General features: G+C 40.0%; 2 protein-coding genes across 3 annotated transcripts in view; one reads left to right on the top strand and one right to left on the bottom strand.

The window, feature by feature from the left end:
* The window catches only part of nt5dc1 (5'-nucleotidase domain containing 1), a 56062-nt gene extending 54876 nt beyond the window's left edge, over window positions 1-1186 (bottom strand). The window contains exon 1 of one of the 2 annotated variants that reach the window (XM_064339984.1): window positions 793-1186. In XM_064339984.1, coding sequence (XP_064196054.1) covers window positions 793-885 — 93 coding nt within the window. In that variant the 5' untranslated portion in view covers window positions 886-1186. Of the gene's footprint in view, window positions 1-149; window positions 662-792 lie in introns of those variants that run through there. The other variant, XM_064339985.1, reaches the window with a different exon arrangement.
* Window positions 1187-2262: 1076 nt separating this feature from the next.
* On the top strand, window positions 2263-15045 carry frk (fyn-related Src family tyrosine kinase). The gene is made up of 9 exons (XM_064339983.1): window positions 2263-2354; window positions 2616-3038; window positions 4343-4464; window positions 5904-6067; window positions 6860-7028; window positions 8290-8448; window positions 10607-10788; window positions 12721-12886; window positions 13598-15045. Exons 2-9 carry the CDS (start codon window positions 2659-2661, stop codon window positions 13804-13806), a joined length of 1551 nt encoding a protein of 516 aa, XP_064196053.1. The 5' UTR covers window positions 2263-2354; window positions 2616-2658; the 3' UTR covers window positions 13807-15045.
* Window positions 15046-20403: the final 5358 nt, after the last annotated feature.

Consider the following 20403-nt stretch of genomic DNA (forward strand, 5'->3'; position numbering starts at 1 on the left):
ATACTGGAAGAATGCATAGTGATTCACCCAGGTGGAAATGGCAGCTTCAAACCAGCTGGACCAGCTTAAAAACTTGTGTGAACCAAGCTGGAATTTCCACCAGGGCATATACAGGAAGCAGAAAAAGTTATACAGCAAAAAACACTAACCTGGCCATGCAATTGTATGTATAGGCGTCCCAGCATCAAGACAGTTTCCCAGTGCGCATGCTATATATCACATCTATATCACATCTTGTGGAAGCTATCCCATTATCCATGAGCAAGGAACAATCTATAATTTCTCTCACCGTACATGACACGTGATTTCTTGTTGCCAATGATAGCGACGTCGCTAACCATTTTGTCTACAACTGCATTCCTATGCACAAAGCAGCTGTGAATTTGAGAAGTGTTTTCAAATGACAAAATGTATCCTTCACAGTATCTCGTTAGTCAAATATCCAAATGGGGCCTATCACTGTGCAGCATCAGCTATGTTGTCACAATCCGCCAGCTAACCTTTCCAACGTAAGTTAGCTGCCTGTAGTGATCTCTGCATTGCTTGCAGCGCGCAACATGCTAGCTATAGCCCGCGATGATTATGGAAGCAAGAAAGCTATATAAGAGCATGAGCACTTTTTCGAGCAAGCCATTGACTGTATAACTATATTTATTTATATGGTTAACAGAGAAGTGGATCGAAGTACACTACGGTTTCCAAGCTAGAAAGCAACACTACCTCGTCTTGCATTTTTGGATTTTTTACTAAACTGAAACAGAAAGCTAATGACAAATTCTCATCAGAACTCACCCTGGAGGTTTCCTTTAAATGATAGCGACAGAGAGTGTGGTCCAGATCAAAACCAATAACATCACAGTCTGACAGAGAGAAGTGCTCGCTCATTGTGCCTGGTTAGCGGCGAAATTAACACGTTATGTATCTCAACTTGCACGCTGTGGAAGGACTGTATGTGACAATGTCACGGAGACTGCTACAATCAGGGTACCCGCAGCCTCCAATACATTCGTCTGTACCGCAGCACGTGGGATGGCTCTACATACACTGCAAAGCACCGTTATAATAGGGCTTCTGAGCTGATTTTTGCTTGAAACGTTAAAGCCGCAATACAGCTGCTACTTTGTATTACTGACAGTCATATTTAGATGCCTGTCTTGCAGGCCTTTTACAAATTATGAACGAGAAATTGGATTGGGAAAATGCTGTAAATGCAGTAACTTCCGGGTGATAATACCGTAGTGTAGGAGACTGATGCGCACCTAATACCGTAGTATGTCGTGCCGAACACAAAACATGCTTCATTACGGTAGTGTGTCGCACGGTGGTTCCCAAAGTTTACTGAAATGTAGCCAAACAGAAATTATTTGTGCGAAATTATTATTTTTTTTTCCCAGTTATCTGTCAAAACAACCGCATGTGCACTTTAGTTCGCTGCTCATATGTGTGCGTTTGATTGACTGCCGTAAATGTCTGTGGGGAGTATATTATAGTAGTGTCATTATAGTAATTTTTTCTCGTGTCGCTCCCCTCATCCCGTCCCACAAACCCCAAGTGGGTTCACGTCTGATCCATAGTTTGGGAACCACTGGTTTAGCATATAACATATTTTCTTCAGTTTCCAAAGTGTCCACCTTTCAAAATACTAAATAAAGTCAATCTTATTACCCTACATAATCCACGTTTAGATATGACACATTGATGCGGTTTCATGGACACCAATTAAGATTAGACCTGTACTAAATTGAGTTTGGTCTAGGATTATGCTTAATCTGGTTTAATCTGTGTCTACAAAAATGGTCCATTATCTATCAAGATAATGGGTGCCAACCAATTACATTTTTTCGCATGTGTGAGGTTTTCCAGTTTCCAATTAGGCTTACTGTGGCTATATTTGGAGTGGTTTACTGTACTCAGTGCCACAGCCAGCCCTGGTAAGGTCAGGATTTGATTTCAGGCCATGAGGCACATCACTACACCATATGACACTGCATTCAGCCAGATGTCTCGCCTAGTAAAATAATATGTTGTATGGAAATAAACAATTGAGAAGAAATGTTGCACTGGTACACTGAAACTGGACACATCAGATGTGGAGTAAAGTTTTTTGGACCAATGAGTCTAAATTTGACATTTTCGGAAGACATTACGTAATCCGCCAATGAAATTAAATGACAGCATTTAACTTAAAAGGATCATTTAAAGGACACTTCATACTCAAACAACTATTTTTAGTGAACTTGACGTAACTGTTTTTATCTACACGTCCGGAATGCAAAACAGGTATTTCAAGGCGGGCGACGCAACAGTTAACGCCGTCCTGCTCGGCGGGTTGTGTTGAGAGTACACAGGTTCAGGTGAGTGTAGTCCAGGAAATGCGATAAGCTTCATTCGCTAACAAGTGGCAATATAACGCCTTCGCTTTACTGGCCAAGGAGTGTTCTCATTACTTTTTTCCACTCAGGCCTATAGATTTTTAACAAGTGTTTCAGGAATGGACTGGACGGAACTTTCTGATTTTATTTCCAGCCACCCATTTTGAAATTCTCACTACTCTGAATAGATTGTTAAACTGATGGATGTAGCCTACCGTTTTTCCTATCGTTTTTGTTTCACAGCGTTACTTCATGCAATCTATGCTGAGGGCGAAGCCGAATCAGAATGGACGTCAGGGAATGGTGCGCCACATGTATTCTGACTGTTTTCCCGTGCCTAAAAACTTCAGCCTCTGACAACGAGGGGGTCGGTCATGAGAAGCGAGACATTGTGATCATTAGAAATCCCCATGCGGAGGAGGCACCTACACGGCCACTGCCGCCGGTGCCCCCAAAGGACTCGGGATCAATCTACACCGCATTGTACGACTACACTGCTCGGACTGAGAATGATTTGAGTTTTAGGGCCGGGGACAAGCTCGAAGCTCTGGATAAAAGTGCCGGTGAATGGTGGTTAGCCAGAGCACTCACTGGAATCTCTGCCAACGAAAAGGGATACATTCCGGCGAATTATGTGGCACCCGTGGAGAGTTTGGACGCCGAGCCGTGAGTAGTCAACTTGGTTATCTTTAAGTTTGAAGTAAAAAAAAATTAAAAAATTCTGTCTTTGGTTATAGAAAACGGCATTCCACCCATTCAAAACTCTTTTTACATTTGTATACGTTTATATTGCACTGTATCATTTTGGCACACACTTTGCTTTTTAAAAAATATTGAATATATTTAGAGTAGCAGGTAGATAATGCGCAGTATAATCAGCGAGGACAATTTGCATTACCACTGTGATTTCCTCATTCCCCTCACTGTTGTGACAATTGTAGATCTAATAATAGCCATAGCAATTGTCATAGTCACGTGAAAGCTGCGTTAAAATTATATTTCAGTAGTTTCGGGGAATTTGTTTAACTCATGCTTGTCTCACTTAAGTTATAGCGCGAATTAATCGCTGCGCGAAACGTTGGTTAATGATTAAAGGCGTGCAGAAAATGCTCTTGGTTTAACAGGAGTTTAAAGTTCAGAGAATACGGTGAGAAGTAATTTATGGGAATTCCACCAGGAAACACACAAGCCTAAACAAAGAACTGGATATCAAGCCAAATGAAATTCAGTAGCCCATGTAGCTACCCTGAACACTGATACATCAGAGACTCTATTTAAGTTGACTATTGCACAAACTTATCATGTGATCAAAGCTCGAAAGAGCAAACCACAGTAATACGTAAAGAAACCAGTCTAACTGGGTGGTTTCAGGTGGCCATCCTTCTAAAGCGAACAGCTCTGTCAAGAAGCGTATTGAATAGAACCTTACTCATGCTTACAATTTATGTTTTGGCTGTAACTACGTTACAGAATATGTGGCCTGAGAATTGCAGCTTTTGTTCAAAAGAAGCATACATACATATGTGGATACTAACTCCAAAGAAATCATGACTGCTGAGAACAAAATAAAGGAAGTGTGAAGTCCTTATGTATGCCTCAGTGTGTTAACTGATATTTAAGATTATCCCAAACATGGACCAAGAATTGAATTCAATCAAATCTAATTTCCATACTCACACTTTATAGTGAGACTGTTACATGGTGCTTTTCAAAGCATACAGGAGATAAAAAGAAGTGAGAAAATGAGAAATTAAAATCTGTTATTAAAATGAAGATCAATCACTGCAACGCTTTGTCAATCAAACTGTGATGCCAGTTTGATTGACAAGTGATAAAATTAAGATGAGCACATCCAGATTTTTCAGCCCCAAGCTCTGTGTGGAGTACTGCTTGGGTGCAAAACAGAAGCGTGGGCTCTGAGCAGTTTCTCTAAAATGTCTCCACAAAACGGGATTTTTGATTGGTTGCAGATGGTTTTTTCCCGACACAAAGAGATTGGATGCGGAGAAGATGCTGCTTTCTGAAGGAAACCAGCACGGAGCTTTTCTCATCAGGCAGTGTGAAAGCCAGAAAGGGGAGCTATCTCTCTCAGGTAAATTCCCATGCACTGAGCTCAGGATTTTCATGCCTCCTTTTAAATTTGATATTTGTAAAACTCGGTGCCAACTTAGGGCTTACTGGCTGCTGTCACAAGCATGTCCCACAGCGGGTTGACCCTGTACTGCATGAATAAAAACAAAGAGAAGGCGGTTTCTGCTGTGAAGGCCTTTGACGTTGCCCATATGCTGTTGTGTGTACCTTGGCATGCCACTAATGGTTTAGTGTGCATTTTTAGACATTCCAGGAAATACCAGTCTGCTATTTTATGTCATCATTTGTGTTATCACTAGTTTTGGAAAGTTGTTTTGGAAGCTATAGTTTTGTTGTTTTTAGCGTGCAATTAATTGGAGGCTCCTGGCTGCTTTCAAAAGTAGATTTCCTCCTTCTGGTAAACTCACTCTTATCGCTTTAAGCTTGTTCTGATGAAGTATTACTGTTACTCAGCGACCAATGAATAATGCAAGGTCATAAATGAGAACAAAGGACACCCTTTCCTCTCATAAAAGAAAAAGAGGGTGTGTCACAAACTACTGGAAACACGTGAATCTGTGTAGTTCCTCCTAATTCTGATAACTGACATTACTCTATTCTTGGGTATACTGTGAATTGTATGAAATATGTAATGTCAGTAATTATGTAATGCTGACTGCATTTTTAGCAAGTATAACTCAACAGAGTTATTTATTTTCTTTACACAATTATCCATTAGTTTGAGTCATCTTCTCATAAAGAATTTACATATTATTTGTGTATTATTCTTGCTAATGACGACCAAATCATAAAGTCATAAAATGCCCAATTACGTTTGTTCTGTTCTGTTGTAAATATGGGCAGGTACTGTATCAGTTACTGTACTGAACCCTGACACTGAACTTTGACTAAAGTGTCTGCGCGTGAAGCACTGAAGGTTTACCTTCCTCTTTAAATGCCTTAAGTCAAAATTCTGCCCTTCAAACTCCGCTGTCTCTGGTGACTCACACTAATTCAGTTCCCAGAGAATGAGGAAAGCTTCTGGAAAACTGTTACTCCCGGGCTCTGATTCATTTCCATTGCTTTGATATTTATTTGTTGGTTGCCTTTTTAACCAAAGTGACTTCCGTGGCCATTGAGGCAGACAACACCTAGAACATTTAACGAGGGTACCAAGGAGTACCAGAACAGAATAAGCAGAAACGCTGTAGCTGTGCAGCGCAAAGCTCGCCAGACTCCCAATGCACAAGCTAGTGAAATGAAATCCTATGCGCATTCATATTACTTGGTCAATACTGATACTTACAAAGGACATACCTTATAGTCAATATTTCAGTGACAAATACAAAATAAAATGAGCTTAAACAGATACACTCACAAGTACATTTGTTTCTTTAATATGCCTGTTTTTATTTTTTTTTCATGAATTTGCTAATGTGTGTGTGTGTGTGTCTTTTTCAGTATTGGACAATGGAAAGGTTAAACATTACAAACTGCGGAAACTTGACGGAGGAGGTTATTATGTCTCCCGAACAAAATGTTTTCAGACTCTAAAGGAACTTGTAGAGAACTATTCCAAAAACGAAGATGGCCTATGCGTGCGTCTTGGTGAACCTTGTAAGAAGGTATGAAATAATTTAAATTCAACATGTGGCTATGTATCCTCTGCAGTAGAGTATGTATGAGTAGAAATGCAATATTGTTCAGTTTCTGTTACTGTTGTATGTTGTATGGTAAGCAGTATAGTGTTTAGAGAGGTATTTCATAAATATACTCTTCATGGAGTGACTGTTGTCGTACCACACAGGGAAACCATTGGCAGTAAAACCAGTTTTTTTTTATATGTATGCAACCATTTATTTTATATGTATGCAAAAGAGTTTGCTAACCAAATATCATAAAGTAAAATATTTACTTGAAACCTGAGATACGAAACTATATCATATGCCTTCATACTTTTCATTTGACAACATTTTTAGAGAGCTGTGTTGTTGGTGTGAGGTAATTTGACTGAATGTAACTACCACAATCTGCAAAACATTAAAGGCATTACTTAAAACTCATTAAGTTCTGATCGACCCGCAAGCATTTGGAGATCAGCCAGGTATAGTTTAGCAAATAATGAAACGCAACCATTAGAGCCATCCGATAACCTGGAAGGTGACCAAACTGCCACCTTCAAAGAGTGTTTGCAGCGGGAGATTAGGGCATTTGCGTTGCACTGAGATGGATCCAGTTTGATTGGCAAGTGATAAAATTAAGCTGAGCACATCCAGGTTTTTCAGACCCCAAGCTCTGTGTGGAGTATTTCTTGGGGTGCAAAACTGAACTGTGAGCTCTGAGCAGTTTCTCTAAAATGTCTCCACAAAACGGGATTTTTGATGGGATCCTGACCTCCGCGTCTCTCCGCTCTGCAGCTGGAGGCCCCACAGACCCACGGCCTGTCCTACGACACAGTGGACCAGTGGGAGATCGACCGCGCCTCCATCCAGCTGATGAGGAAGCTGGGAGCCGGGCAGTTCGGCGAGGTGCACGAGGGCCTGTGGAACGGCACCACCGCCGTGGCGGTGAAAACCCTGAAACCCGGTAAAGTGCGCCCGGCCTGGCCTGGCTTCTCGCTCGCCGGGAAGCCATAGAGCGTTTGGGTTTTGCGCTAGTGGTGGTGTCCGTCAGGCAGCTCACATTTTCATCAGTAATTTTTCTGAGTTGATTGGGTTCAGTTAAAAAAACTGCCTTCTAAATGTTTTATAGCTATGTATGTTGCTACAATAAACAATCCAAAACAAATAGTTTATTTTCGTTGGTACAGTAAATACTGTAGTTTAGCGAAAAATCTAATTCAGCCATTCGAACCGAGCAATAATCTGGAAGGTCAACAAAATGGCTCCCACAGTACATGCTGTACCTAAATTTAAATGACATTGTTTTGTACTGTTTCTCTGTTGCAATACTAGGGATTAAGATGAAATTGTGCAGTTTTGACAAAGAATATGTTTATAAGTGTCACTTAAGTAAAAGGTGATTAAATATGATACAGTTCATATCCACCACCTCCTTATACTCCAACATATGAACATATTAAAGTGATTGTATACTACTCTAGGTATGTTACTATGGAGATTTCATGCTGTAGTACAGGTACCTTTTTCTTTGGTGTCAGAAGTGACAGGGCTTGTGATTGATCGCATAATTTGTTACCTTTGCAGATTAGCCAGTGACACAAGAAACGCCTGCTGTACTGTGAGAGTTTTAACAACACCCCAGATTTATGCTTTGTTTTATCTTGTTTTCCTATAGTTAACATATGCATTTTTATGTTACTGACATGTTTTGACTTGTGGGTGATCCTAAGCAACCAAGTGTATTCTGTATAACTGTTCAAAATATCCGATCTAGGAGTGCTTAATCCTTTTAATTTAATTGTTAATGACAGTTTGTTTCTATTAAATTGTTATTGAGTTATTTGATAGTATAATCATTATCACTTTAGCATCACCTAATCTAATAAGTTTCCAGAAACTTGCTGGCTTTACAGTGGCTGTAGAAAATACACTTAAAGTGAAAAGCAACTTGTAGCTTATACTGCAATTACTTGAAGTGAATTTTCTTGCATTAGACCAAATTTAGCCCCAAATTACCTATACCAGCCATGTATCAACCATTTTATTAATCTAATTGTCCTTAACCTGTAATTTAGTTCATTTTAAAAAATATTTTTTCCAAAGCACCGTGTGTGTCTACAAAGGCACTTTATGAATAAAAATGTATTATGAATATTGTCGTTGGGCTGCTATTGTTATCATTAACTGAAATGGTGATATTGTTGTGTTGTTCTTTTTATTATTAGGTACAATGGACCCTCAAGACTTCCTCAGGGAGGCTCAGATGATGAAGACGCTGCGTCACCCCAAACTGATCCAGCTGTACGCCGTCTGCACACTGCAGGAGCCCATCTACATCATCACCGAGCTCATGAGGAACGGAAGCCTGCTTGATTACCTCCAGAGTAAGTGTCCCTACCCTCCAAATTTTTCGAGTTCCTGCCGTCCGATGACCGTAATCATCGATGACGCAACCCCGGCTCATCCCACTCACCCGGCGTAAAAAAATCAAGATGAAAATGCCAGCCAGGACGCAGGCGTGGGGCGTCGTTCCGAAATCTCCGTCTGCCTTCGCTGCAGCTGCTTCTGTGCTGGCGCGGAGAGCTTTGTGTCTTCAGAGCAGTTTGTAAAACCTGATTTTGCGCAAGAGGACATCATTAAATGTGCATAACATGCAAATAATGTTAACAACTATGAAGAATTAGTTGTTCAGGAGCGGTAAGAAACATGGAAGGAACTTATTGAAAAATTCAAATTTCCTTTAATAGGACAATTTTCATTTTAGTTTTTAAAATGAAAATTGATAATTAATAATTTTTTTATTAAATATTATTAATGTTTGAAATTTGCACAAAGTGGAAGATTTGGCCAAGTTGAATCAATCGCAACACTGCTTATTTATTTGATTTTACATTTCTGATGAATCATTGACCATTGCCTTTCCATTTTTTTATTTCACTATAATGGGGAGGCTTCAGTCTGATCAGGGGCCAAACTAACACAAAAAAACACATCAGAAACGCACCTCCCATTTTAATCACATTTATTTTTTACTGTTTATTTGTTATGCTTATATTATTGTGTTTTTTTAAGGTACATTTTGACTGATGCATGAAATATGATTTTGGAGCTGAAATTTGTAAGATGGCTTTAAATACGTGTTTACACAGGGATATGTACCCTACCATTAATTCTGAAGATAAGGCTCCGTAACCTTGTAAACAGGTAATGATGCGTGAAGGTTTTGGCCGTGTTATTTCGGTGAGGTTTCGATTCCAAGGTGCTGCGTTTGGTAGGCTACGCTTGGCCAGAACCTATAAGTGATGTCAACGGCAGTACAAAATAATTGTGCAGGAGAGGACCCAAACCCAGAATGAGAAACGGATGAATTTTGGTGAGAAATTGTGAAATAATTGTACCAATGTGGAGTGAGGAGGAAATGATTAGATGTCCATCGCAAGGTGAAAATGACTCAGCAGAGGTTTGCACTGTACCATGTGCCTAACTGTGTCATGGGAACTGTACCTTCACCTTAATGACGCATGAGAAATTGATATGGTCCGAGCGTAGGAGCGGTGAAGTTCAGCTGAGATCTTTTGCGTAATCTTTATATCTCCAGCTAAAGAGGGATACATCGACCTCCGTCTCGTCTCCAGATTAAATGCCATGATAAAGCAGCAGATTACTGAATAGCCATGACAATTCCTTTCATTCTTTGCAGATTATGGTGTGTATGTGTCTGTGTGCCCGCATTCGTGCGCGTCTGTGTGTATGCGTTTGCATGGTTGTCAAGCTGCCAGCGTTGTTATGGGCATGCGGGTGCCCTCTAAGAAATGCTGAATTCTTTTGAGATCCTGTTGTCTGAAAGACAGTTTGTCATTGCCAGAGAGATGGTCATTTTGAGAGGTCAAATGGCTGCTCATGGCCCTGAAATATTCTGCTCTCATCCTTCATATTTCACAAACCGACCTTGAATAGTGACACAAAGCAGAAAGTTTCATCTTGACACATTATGTCTCACAGGAACGGATTATACTTCTCATTGTCCAGCGGGACCTTGAATTTTGAAATATGTAATGCCCTTTTAAGGACAGTAACTTGTGAAATAGATTAGAATGCATGTTATTTGATTCTGTTAAAATATTTGAACAGGGAATGTTTCTGGTTGGACACTACACATTTGTCTACCTAAAGCGATTCATTGGGATGGTTTGTGCTTGAGATGTCCAAATGAGCGCTTTTTCTCATGTTATTTTTCCAAGTAATCATTGTCTTTTTTCAGATAAGGAATTATCCATGCTTACATTTACTTCTTTATCAATCTGTGGTCCAAAAGCAACCAATTTCAACAAAAAAGAAAAGGAGACTTTTTTGACAAACTACTGTCATATTCCAAAAAAAATACAGTGGTTTTATATGTTTACTTGTATGCAGTATGTAACACATTTTAATTGGGAGCATGATGGTTGTATGGCTTCCTGGTCATTGGTTTGAGTGGTTTTAGTCCTATTTCATTGGCTAGAGAACATTGAGGATTTTACCAACTGTATTTTCATCATGCAGAAGACAAAGGAGCCAAGCTGCGCCACCCAGACCTACTAGAAATGGCCGCCCAAGTGGCTGCTGGGATGGCATACCTAGAGCAGCAGAACTACATCCACCGAGACCTGGCGGCCAGGAACGTGCTGGTCGGGGAGAGCAACACCTGCAAGGTGGCCGACTTCGGCCTGGCCAGAGTCTTCATGGTGAGAGCTCCCACATGCGTGTGACAGAAGACAAAATGGCTGATTTGCAACAGATATAATCGCACCATTACTCAAGTTAATTGTCCCTTCCGAAGATGTAGAACAATTAGCATAATTTAACATCTCCCTGAGCAAGACTTGCATTGCCTAAGAAATAACAGAATATTGAATGCCATCAGGGATGAAATTTGATATTTAAAATAAAATAATATTTTTTGACATTTCTTCACTACATTTCAGCTTGCAAATATCATGTTTTTGCTGATTTTATTTGAATGTCTTTGTTTTGATACTATATTGTATTAGAATACAACATTTTTTAGAGCTGGTCATCAGGCAGCCAGTGTTGCCATGGGTCTGTGGGCGCCCCCTAGTAACTGCCGAGTTCTTTTGAATTCTTGTTGTCTGATAGACTGTCTGCCCATCGCTTGTCAGAGGGATTGTCATTTTGACATGTTGTGAAATGCCTGTTCATAGACCTACAGTAAGATGCTGAACTCCCATCGTTCATATTTAACCAGCTGAGCTTGCACATTAACAAGGTCAAGGTCACTTAATTCATGGCTCAATGGGCCTCATTCACGAAACATGCGTAGGATCATGTTTGATCGTAAATTGTGTAAGAGTTTCCACGAACATTTTGGCAAGCATCATTTTTTTCTTATCTATCTGTTCATGGCTGTTTCCTTATACTAATTACATGAACAGTCCTAATGCGTCATCTCATACACCTGGAATATGCACAAAATGCAATTCATAACTTCAGTCATTCACATATTCATTAATGTCACCCATGAAAAGTATGCAAAAAAAACTTTCGGTATATCATTAAAAAAAAAGAAGGTCTGGATTCCCCTTTCTCAAAACCCTTAAGTTTTAAGGTGTTTCTTTAAATACCTCTAACTATCATTGTGCCTAAACAATGTCAAAACTTCATGAGTACCCTAGAATACTCATAGGGAAGATAATGCACATTTTTAATGCAAAACAGAATAGAACTGCTGTTCTAGCACCCCCAGTTTTTTCTTACACAAAATATTGTACAAAAAGTGCAGAATCATGATAAACTATGACTGGTCACTCAGTATTTTAGTATCTGCATCAGAATAACCTAGATACTAACAGTGGAGCAGACTAAAGAACACACAAGTAATTAAACAACTACTTTAAATTCATTTGAAATAACTAAACAAATACAAGCACACATCTATAGTTGGAGGCGTGAATGTATACTGTATAAAGCTTTAATTCCACATTATTAAATACTCTGGTGGACAGGTTTCAAACTCCGTTGAACCTATTTTTAAATATTGAACAATTTTCACTGGCTCTGACAAGAATCAATGCACACTTATATCAAATCATATACATGTTAATTAAAGTGCATTATAATTGCATAATTTGCCCATAGATTTGACACACTGGAGAAAACTCTTGCATGCCCTGAAAAGCAAGAGCAAGCCATTGGAGGGCCTGTCACAGAGACTTGCATTCCATTCATTTTGTGAAGTGGAGGCTTTGCACCGATGAGACTGTTTCCTCGTGCAACGCGATTGATCTAAGAAGCGAGTCGCATTTTTTGCATTGTGAAGGGAGAGCACTCCTGTAGCTTGCTCCGTAGGTGAAGAAAACCCGTTTCCCAGCACATAACACTCAGCATTCATCTTTGCAGCTGTGTAGAGGCCTGTGGGTCCTTCGCCACACATTTTTAACTGACTTCTTTCAGCTTTGCACCTGTTCAGCTTTAGCTTTTGCAGTGCTTTCAGTTTGCTTAAGGGTTTTGCATCTTTTGGGGTTTGCTAAGAAGATTCCCAGGAGAGGTTTGCAGTGTGAACTAATGTTAAAAATGAAAGTGATTTAGTGAGTGTCTTTTGAAAGCTTTTCCATTTTCAAAATGTGTAACATTAACATGAGTGGTTTCCTTTGGAAAAGATGGATAATGAAAACGTGTATGAAGCCAAAGAAGGGACCAAGTTCCCCGTGAAGTGGACGGCGCCTGAGGCCATCCACGGCCACAAGTTCAGCATCAAGTCTGACGTGTGGTCCTTCGGCATCCTCCTGTACGAAATCATAACCTTTGGACAGATGCCCTATCCAAGTAAGGGTTCCTTTTGCATTTGTTGCTGCTGTTCACTACTCAAATGGACTATAGTGGAAAACATATTGAAATATAATATTTGGTCAAGATGTTGCAACACTTGACAGTATTTGGGCATGTATTTAAGTTTTAGATATTGCAACTTATGTTTTTAGAAAAACACTGCTGGGAAATATGTCATGCTACATTTTCAAAAGTCTGTATATTTACGTCATGTTGCAGTACATTGCATTTCTGTTGGGGACCTCTGTTTCTATAGAAAAAAAGATAATTTGCTGCTTTGCTCATCAGTGTCAATGCGCCGGTCAAAGATTGGTGGTTGGGGAAGAGAGAGAGGAGGATAAAGGCCAAATTGTGTCAGAGATATGCCCTGTGGCTAATTACCCTGTAGACATCTGGTGCTCATTCTAGTCTGTAGTTAAGCCTTGTCAAAAAGTATTAATGGAAACATCCCGCCCATGATAGGCTGAAAAGAACAAAAACATGCCATTTGAAAATGCCTGTCACTCTGGAAAATGTGATCGATTTACCTTGCAAGGTTTTTTTATGAAGATGTTAAACTAGCAGGTTCTGATCATTAACTGTGCTGACCTTGTATTAGCTTCAATTAGCGAGCATTAGCTTCAATTAGAGGGGAAATTGGCTCTTGAAGATTAAGCACGTCCTCTTCCAATCATGTTTTTTTCACTATCTCCCATGTTCTTGAACCAGCCATGACCAACAACCAGGTGGTGCAGAAGCTGTCCACCGGGTACCGGATGTCCTGTCCGTCAAACTGCCCCGCCGTGCTGTACAACATCATGATGGAATGCTGGAAGGAGAACGAGCAGGAGAGGCCCACGTTTGAGACCCTGCAGTGGAAGCTCGAGGACTTCTTTGACTTGGACGTGTCGTCTTACGACAATTCGAGAAGCCATTAGCGAAGCCGTCGATGCACAGGTACTCTTTGCATGCGGTATCAAATAACCAAGCTAGAATTTAAAAAATTATTCTTGAACACGGGTGGCATGTGTGTTTTCTCACTAATTAACCATAGAAGTGAAAAGTCAGCGGACCAGACATTTTTGCACTTTTCTGTTGGCAGTAAGCATAGTGTGTATACTTTCAGAAGCGAAGGGCCTAGAATATGCTCACTCCAAGGAATCTGAGATTTGAGTCATCACCATTTTGCTGTTCTTCTTCTTGTTTCATTCCCTGAAACGTTTTTCGAAATGAAGATTATCTCAGCTAACTGGTTTAAGTCTCAGCCAAAGACCTACAAATGACATTTCCTTGGCTAAAAATATTTTTGGCTTGCAGGAAGATTATCCCAATTTGGGAATTGAATTATTCTCTCATCAGTGTATGTATGTGTTATATTGTGTGTGCTTTTTCTTGCAATGGGTCTTGACAGAATAAGCAGACAGGCAGCAAGATGATATGCTATAGTAACCTTAAAGTGACTTTATAATGACCGGAATATCAAGATGACTATATTAAAATTTAAAACATGTTTTTTTCTCCCGAAATCGTCAATGGTAACATTCTTTAATAGGTTGCTAGACTGAAATATTTCTGCAAAATCGATTTGCTTATGTACATGTAAATTAATAGAAAAACATTATTTGGATGTTCTTATGTAATGACTGTTTTTTTATCTCTTTACATGTTGAAGAATACAACTTGTTTTTAGAAAAATGTGTTGGTATTTGAAATGTAAGCTTCAAGTACACAGTTTTTTTTCTAAATAAATTCTAAATTGTTAACTATGTATAAATATACTGTATTAACATAATATACTATGTTATATCTGATTTAACTCCCAAAGACCCTTTAGTCTGCATTCTGTAAAATGTAAAATTTAGATGTTTATTAATTGGCTGTTTGTGTCGGTGCAGTTCACATGATTCCTGTGTTGTGTTAGAAAATCCTTTTGGGAGTATTGTTTAAATTTTTGCTGTATTAAGAGAATGTCTGTTAAGGTTGTTAATTAACTTTTAATTAAAGGTTGTGTAATTTGTATGCAACCTTGTTTGTACATAATTGTAAATCATTTGTTAGAATTATTTGGTAATGCCAAATTAGTAATATATTTTTGTAGTTTTAAAAAATTAAACTACTGAAGTGATTAACCTTTGGGATTTATATTTTTGTTTTTAATTAAACTACTTATTTTCATACAGTGTCCATCACTCCACAGACAGAAATTTTGCTTGAAACGTGTGTAATTTCCTCTCTTTACCACTTGGTGGTGCTAACGGATTCTTGGTGTATCATTCATTTCTGACATGGCATGTGCTTAATTTTTACAAAATGAACTAATGAAATTTTAATAAAGGTAAGCCAGGTTATTAACAGAATCTGGCCAATTTGGAAAAAAATACATTTTGTCCATAATTTCATAAAATTATAGATATGATGACAGAAAAGGTGCAATATTATCATGTGAAATGCATATTTATATAATATGAAATGAACTGAGCATAACAGCGCTCTGAACAAAACTGTCAGCGCTGTTCTTGCTGTTATTGTCATTTAGACCCTTGAATGGGTTTCATGAATATCGCTTTCAGTTAAAAACCACACATAAGAAGTTTTCACCTAAAACCCTTTGTTCTTTCTTCTATATATAAAATATGCTGCTGTGATATCTGACGTGCATACAGATTTGGAGAAGGTGACAAGTGAAAGGATTGCAAAGACTGTCCTAATTTTGTCTGTTCATGCTGCCTGTGTTTGCAGAAGCTGTAGTTACTTTGCCAAGAAAACCCCAGGAGATGATGCAATGTAGTCTTATTGTTAGCATGAGGCTTGTGTTAAATTATGTAGGTGTTCCTTGAAAAGAAATTGTGGCAAAGGCCTTGGTCCGCTGTCTACACTGATGCATGGAACTTACAGGACTGGGCATCATAAATAGTGCTTTACAAGTTCTGCACTTTTAACAATAAACGAGCTCTGCATTCCATAATTTACAGACAATGACACAATTTCAGTGTGTGTGTGTGTGTGTGCCTCTGTGAGAGAGGTTTGAGAGATTAAGGGACAAGAGAGCAGTAACATTTTCAAATGGCTCGGCACCCAAGGAGCTGGAACGTGGCATTTCCCATAATCCTCTGCTGGCTCCATGCACCAGTGAGGATTGTAGTTTTGTGCTGAACCTGTCTGAAGTGAAGCTAGGGACCAGGAACACAACTCAAGCAACTATTTTCCACTGCTTTCCCTGGAGTGTACCATTGGGTGGAAAGCTGTTTGCTGGAGATATTTCATTTGCTGGAGATAACACAAACCTGATTCTCATCAATGCCAAGTCTTGAATCGCTTTGCTTTTTTTTGTGTAACTCTGGTCGACTCTCTGTCATGGAATGAACACCACCGGCCCCATACAACTTCCCTTTCTCTCAAATGGTTCTGCTTAGAGTCTCTGATAAACTGTCCTAGATGTTGATTTGCCAGGACAAGGTCATTGGACCATGAAGACTGCTTCAGAAAAATGTAATGTAATGCATGCTCCAGCTTTTCAATCACACAAGCTTTACTTGGCTGGTGTTATTATAACATCTGATAGCAGCTGGTTTCTGAACATTGGGTTCCATGCAGAACATGCAACAAAGCACCACCAATAAATAAAATAGAAAATACTTTGCGCAATGCACAAATGTCACTGCATGCGAAGGCTTTGCCTACTGACTATAGGAAGTGATGCAAGGGAACGCAGCTGTATTCATCTGTATTGCAAATACTGTACTAGAAAAAAACATGAATGGAGTATACCTAAGAAAGTGGAACAAACTTAATTTAAGAGCAGATGTGGTTCATCACCTGGCATTAAAATTAAGACGTCTGAGACTTGAATTCTGAGCTGAGCACCATTATATTCTAAAGTATTGATTCTAGTCTGATGGATGCTTGTTTCCTACTGAAAATTGAAGGGGAAAAGTATGGTAATATCTCACATGTGAAATGATCTGTTCATCATTTTTAGCCACTGACTGCACTATGGCCAGATCTCAATCCTTTAAAAATAATAATAAAAGCCACTGGCGGAGTTTGCAAATACTGGTGATGTGCTTTTTTTTAAGCATCAAACATTGGTGGATTTAACCTCAATCGATCTTAAGTTATGAGTTCATTTAGAATACTAGAAGGGCTATTGCAACATCAGTCACTGCGGAAAAAGATTTATCTTAATTTATTTTTTGTTTTGTTTTGTTTTGAGAAAGCACACAGACAGTGGCCCACTTTGGAAAATACTTGTCTGTTTGTATTAAAATGTATATTTTTCTCCATTTACAACAACAGCTCACAATAACAGCAAGTATGTTTTTCTGTTTATCCCTGTAGGGCTGTGGTAGATTTGACTGTGGTCATAAATTACAGTCAGACATGAGGTGATTGCTCTTGGAAGGAAAAACAAGTGAATGAGACAGGTTTGGGAAGAATTATTCAAATGAATCAATCTTGTTTGCATGGAGCAGGGGAGATCTGAAAAGACAGCGTTGCTGAAATGAGATCCATAATTTATTCTTTTTCAACACGTTTATGTGTACATAGTTAATTCCTTTATTCATAAAGACAAGCTTGATGTTCTATACTATGTGTTGCTTTTTTGAGTGCGTGTATCCCAATGAATCTTTGATTGACTGTGACACAATAACTATGCGTCGAATGAAATAAAGGGCATTTTGCTCACTGTTCGATAGACTTTAACTCAAAATCTGGTGATATGAGCCACGTTCCTTGCATCAGGATCATGAGGTTTCCATATCAAAAAGTCAATTTTAAAACAATAAAAATGTATTGAGTTGAAAATGTTTTTTGTACCTCAAAAATGGAAACAATAAAAGTAGCCGTAAATCTCCTCCTTAGCAGTGGTGCTCGGTGAGGGTGACAAAGACAAAATAAAATGCTGCCGTGGGTGGTTGCGAAAGATAATTTGCTATATACTGTAGCATGATTTAGAAACTGTATTTTCTAACGTTGTTTTACTTTATATTTTGCCTGCAAACTGCAATGCTGTTTTCTCCTCAGTAATCCTTACAGGTAATCCATAAGGACTTTTATTTCATGCAAGAGCCGTTGTGTTTAGTTTTAAAAAAAAATATTTTTTTTAAATCATCATCATATCTCCTTATGCCATTCCATAATTCATCCTTCATTAAAATTTGTTATTTTTCTTTTCCAAATGAACATATTTCAGACAGGCAACCTGACATGGAACCTGTGGTGTCTGTCTCATTCACGCTGTAGACCGGAACCCAAGTTGCAGATTATTTGTTTGCCTTCTCCGAGCAGTTAATTCACTGATTGATCCCTTTTTTAGAAATTACATTTCAGCCATTTTCCTACGAATCAATCACTCGCTTAAAGACTTAAGTCTTATCTGCAAATGTCATGATGTGTCTGAGGCAAGTGCCCAGGGACCAAAAAGATAATCAGAGCTTCTCTCTCACCAACCGTAGATTGGCCTTTTATTACAAGAGAAAAATGCGTAAAAGGGCTTTTTCCTGTTGCTCTCAATGTTTCTTCTGTAATGAACAAAAAGGCAAGCCATTTGTCTCTAGGCCTTTTACATGACAGAGGTAACAACAGCCTGATGTAAAATGTTAACTCCAGCATCATAGGGCTGAATAGAACAGTATTACCTAGTTACAGACAGTACCATGATGAAGTGGTCTCTGTAGAAATAGAAGGACCATTTAGGAGTAACTTGAATGATATATTGTCCTATATACACTCTGTGATGTGAAAGGATAGGTCTAACTAAATCATATGACATGCCGAAATATATACAAATAAAACGTGCTTCTTTACTGTTATGTGAAGTCCTGGAATGCGGGTGCAGGCTAACATCTAATCAGACATCAGAGATGCCCAGTTTTGCGAATGCATGAGCAGCAGCCCAGGAACTTCAAGTGTGAATGAGAATTGCTCTTATTATTAGGAATCAACCATGACATTTCAGCAGAGCTTGCAGAAACCGCCAGGACAGAGACAGACAAACATGATGTCAGACTCATACGCAGGAGAAGCGAAACATCCCGTAAACGCTCGCGAAGCCGAGCTCGTCGAACGGGAGACGCTTCGAGACGCCACCGGCCAGACGCGTTCATCCCACGCCTAATTCAATTACGAGGTCGCCTCCTCGCCACGTGGACAACCGGTGACTTACGAAGGCCGGGATTCGCGTTGACTTCGAAATATCATCCCCCTAATGAATGTTTTGCGTCTGGGAGCAGAGGGGAAATGTAATTATATTACCAGCGAGGGGTCAGCCCGGGGTCAGGGGGCCAGCGTCGGCAGGGAGCCTGGCGAGCGTCCGGGCCGCGTGATGGATGGACTCCGCCTGCCGCGGCCGGCCGGCATCGATCCCGTCACCTCTAATGGCCTTCCGAAGGGAACTGGGACATCCTCCCAGAGGGCCGGGATCGTTCCGGCGCCAATCGCCTACCCCGTTCCTGTGCTCGCCGTCCGCGTCTTCACCACGCATCGATCCGGCGGTGCCGCTTTCGATGATGGAGGCGGGTGGGGAGGGGGAGGGGACTTTAACCTCATCGCGGTGGCCCTCGGATGGCTGTCAAAGTCAAGTGTGAAACTCTTACCGCCTTACCATGTGGCTGAGGCAGACCCTTATTCTGTTACTGAGTCTCTGTGGTCCTTTCCATGGGTCCACAGCAGGCCAGAGCAGATGTTTCTCTTAAAGACAGGGACACCCTTGTCACCAAGGACAGTGCTTGTGTAAGTCTTTGTGTAATTGACTGCAATTATTCTTTATCTGATCATGTGTGATGGATATAATTGCCTCATTCGATTGTCACTGCGCTTCTCCCTGTATGGTTTTTTCTTTTATTATTTGACATTCTCCTACATAAAAAATTATTTTTATATAACAATACTTCCTTATGTTTCATGCAAAACGTCAACAGTTGCCTTTCCGGAACAGAATCTGTACTTGGACTTGTTTCAGGGCAATACAAATAGCTGAAGATAGGTTGCATCCCCCTTAAGCCCAACACTGCAGATGTAAGCACCTTGTGTCAATCTCTTACCTTTATGTATGAAAACAGCCGCCTGCTCCTTCCTGCAGGCTGTGGACAGCATCAGCAACCCCCCAACCCCCCCCACCCCCCACTGCCTGGGGGAGTGTGGAAGGGCTGTCGTGTGCATCGGGTGCTCAATGCCAGGCTAGACAGTTCTCAAACTCCAGCCTTGGCAAATGGGCTAAACTGAGAGTCGGTGCAAAGCGCGGTGTGTAGTGAAATAGGGCCCGTGGTGCTGCTCCTCCCAGGTGTGATGTTTCACTATACCTTACGACCTGACAAAGACCTGTGTGGTCGAAACATTGTCCTCCCTGATTGCGCAATAAAACATTACGTTTGGGAGTAACAGCCGCGCGCTGGCTGCATTTATCCTCGTCGTAAATTGCGAATCCGAAATCCGAGGGAAAACTAGACGGCTGGAAGGACGGAGCTCAAGAACAGCAACCGGTGCTATAAAGCGAGAAAACATGCTCTGAAAAGGAAGTATGAAGAATGGAGTCG

The sequence above is a fragment of the Anguilla rostrata genome, chromosome 6, assembly GCF_018555375.3.
Source record: "Anguilla rostrata isolate EN2019 chromosome 6, ASM1855537v3, whole genome shotgun sequence".
Lineage (NCBI taxonomy): Eukaryota > Metazoa > Chordata > Actinopteri > Anguilliformes > Anguillidae > Anguilla > Anguilla rostrata.

Coding starts and splice junctions, on each gene's coding strand:
- frk (XM_064339983.1), top strand. CDS start 2,659: ATGGACGTCAGGGAATGGTGCGCCACATGTATTCTGACTGTTTTCCCG. Junction 7,029..8,289: donor GGTGAAAACCCTGAAACCCG/GTAAAGTGCGCC, acceptor TTTTATTATTAG/GTACAATGGACCCTCAAGAC. Junction 10,789..12,720: donor GCCTGGCCAGAGTCTTCATG/GTGAGAGCTCCC, acceptor CCTTTGGAAAAG/ATGGATAATGAAAACGTGTA.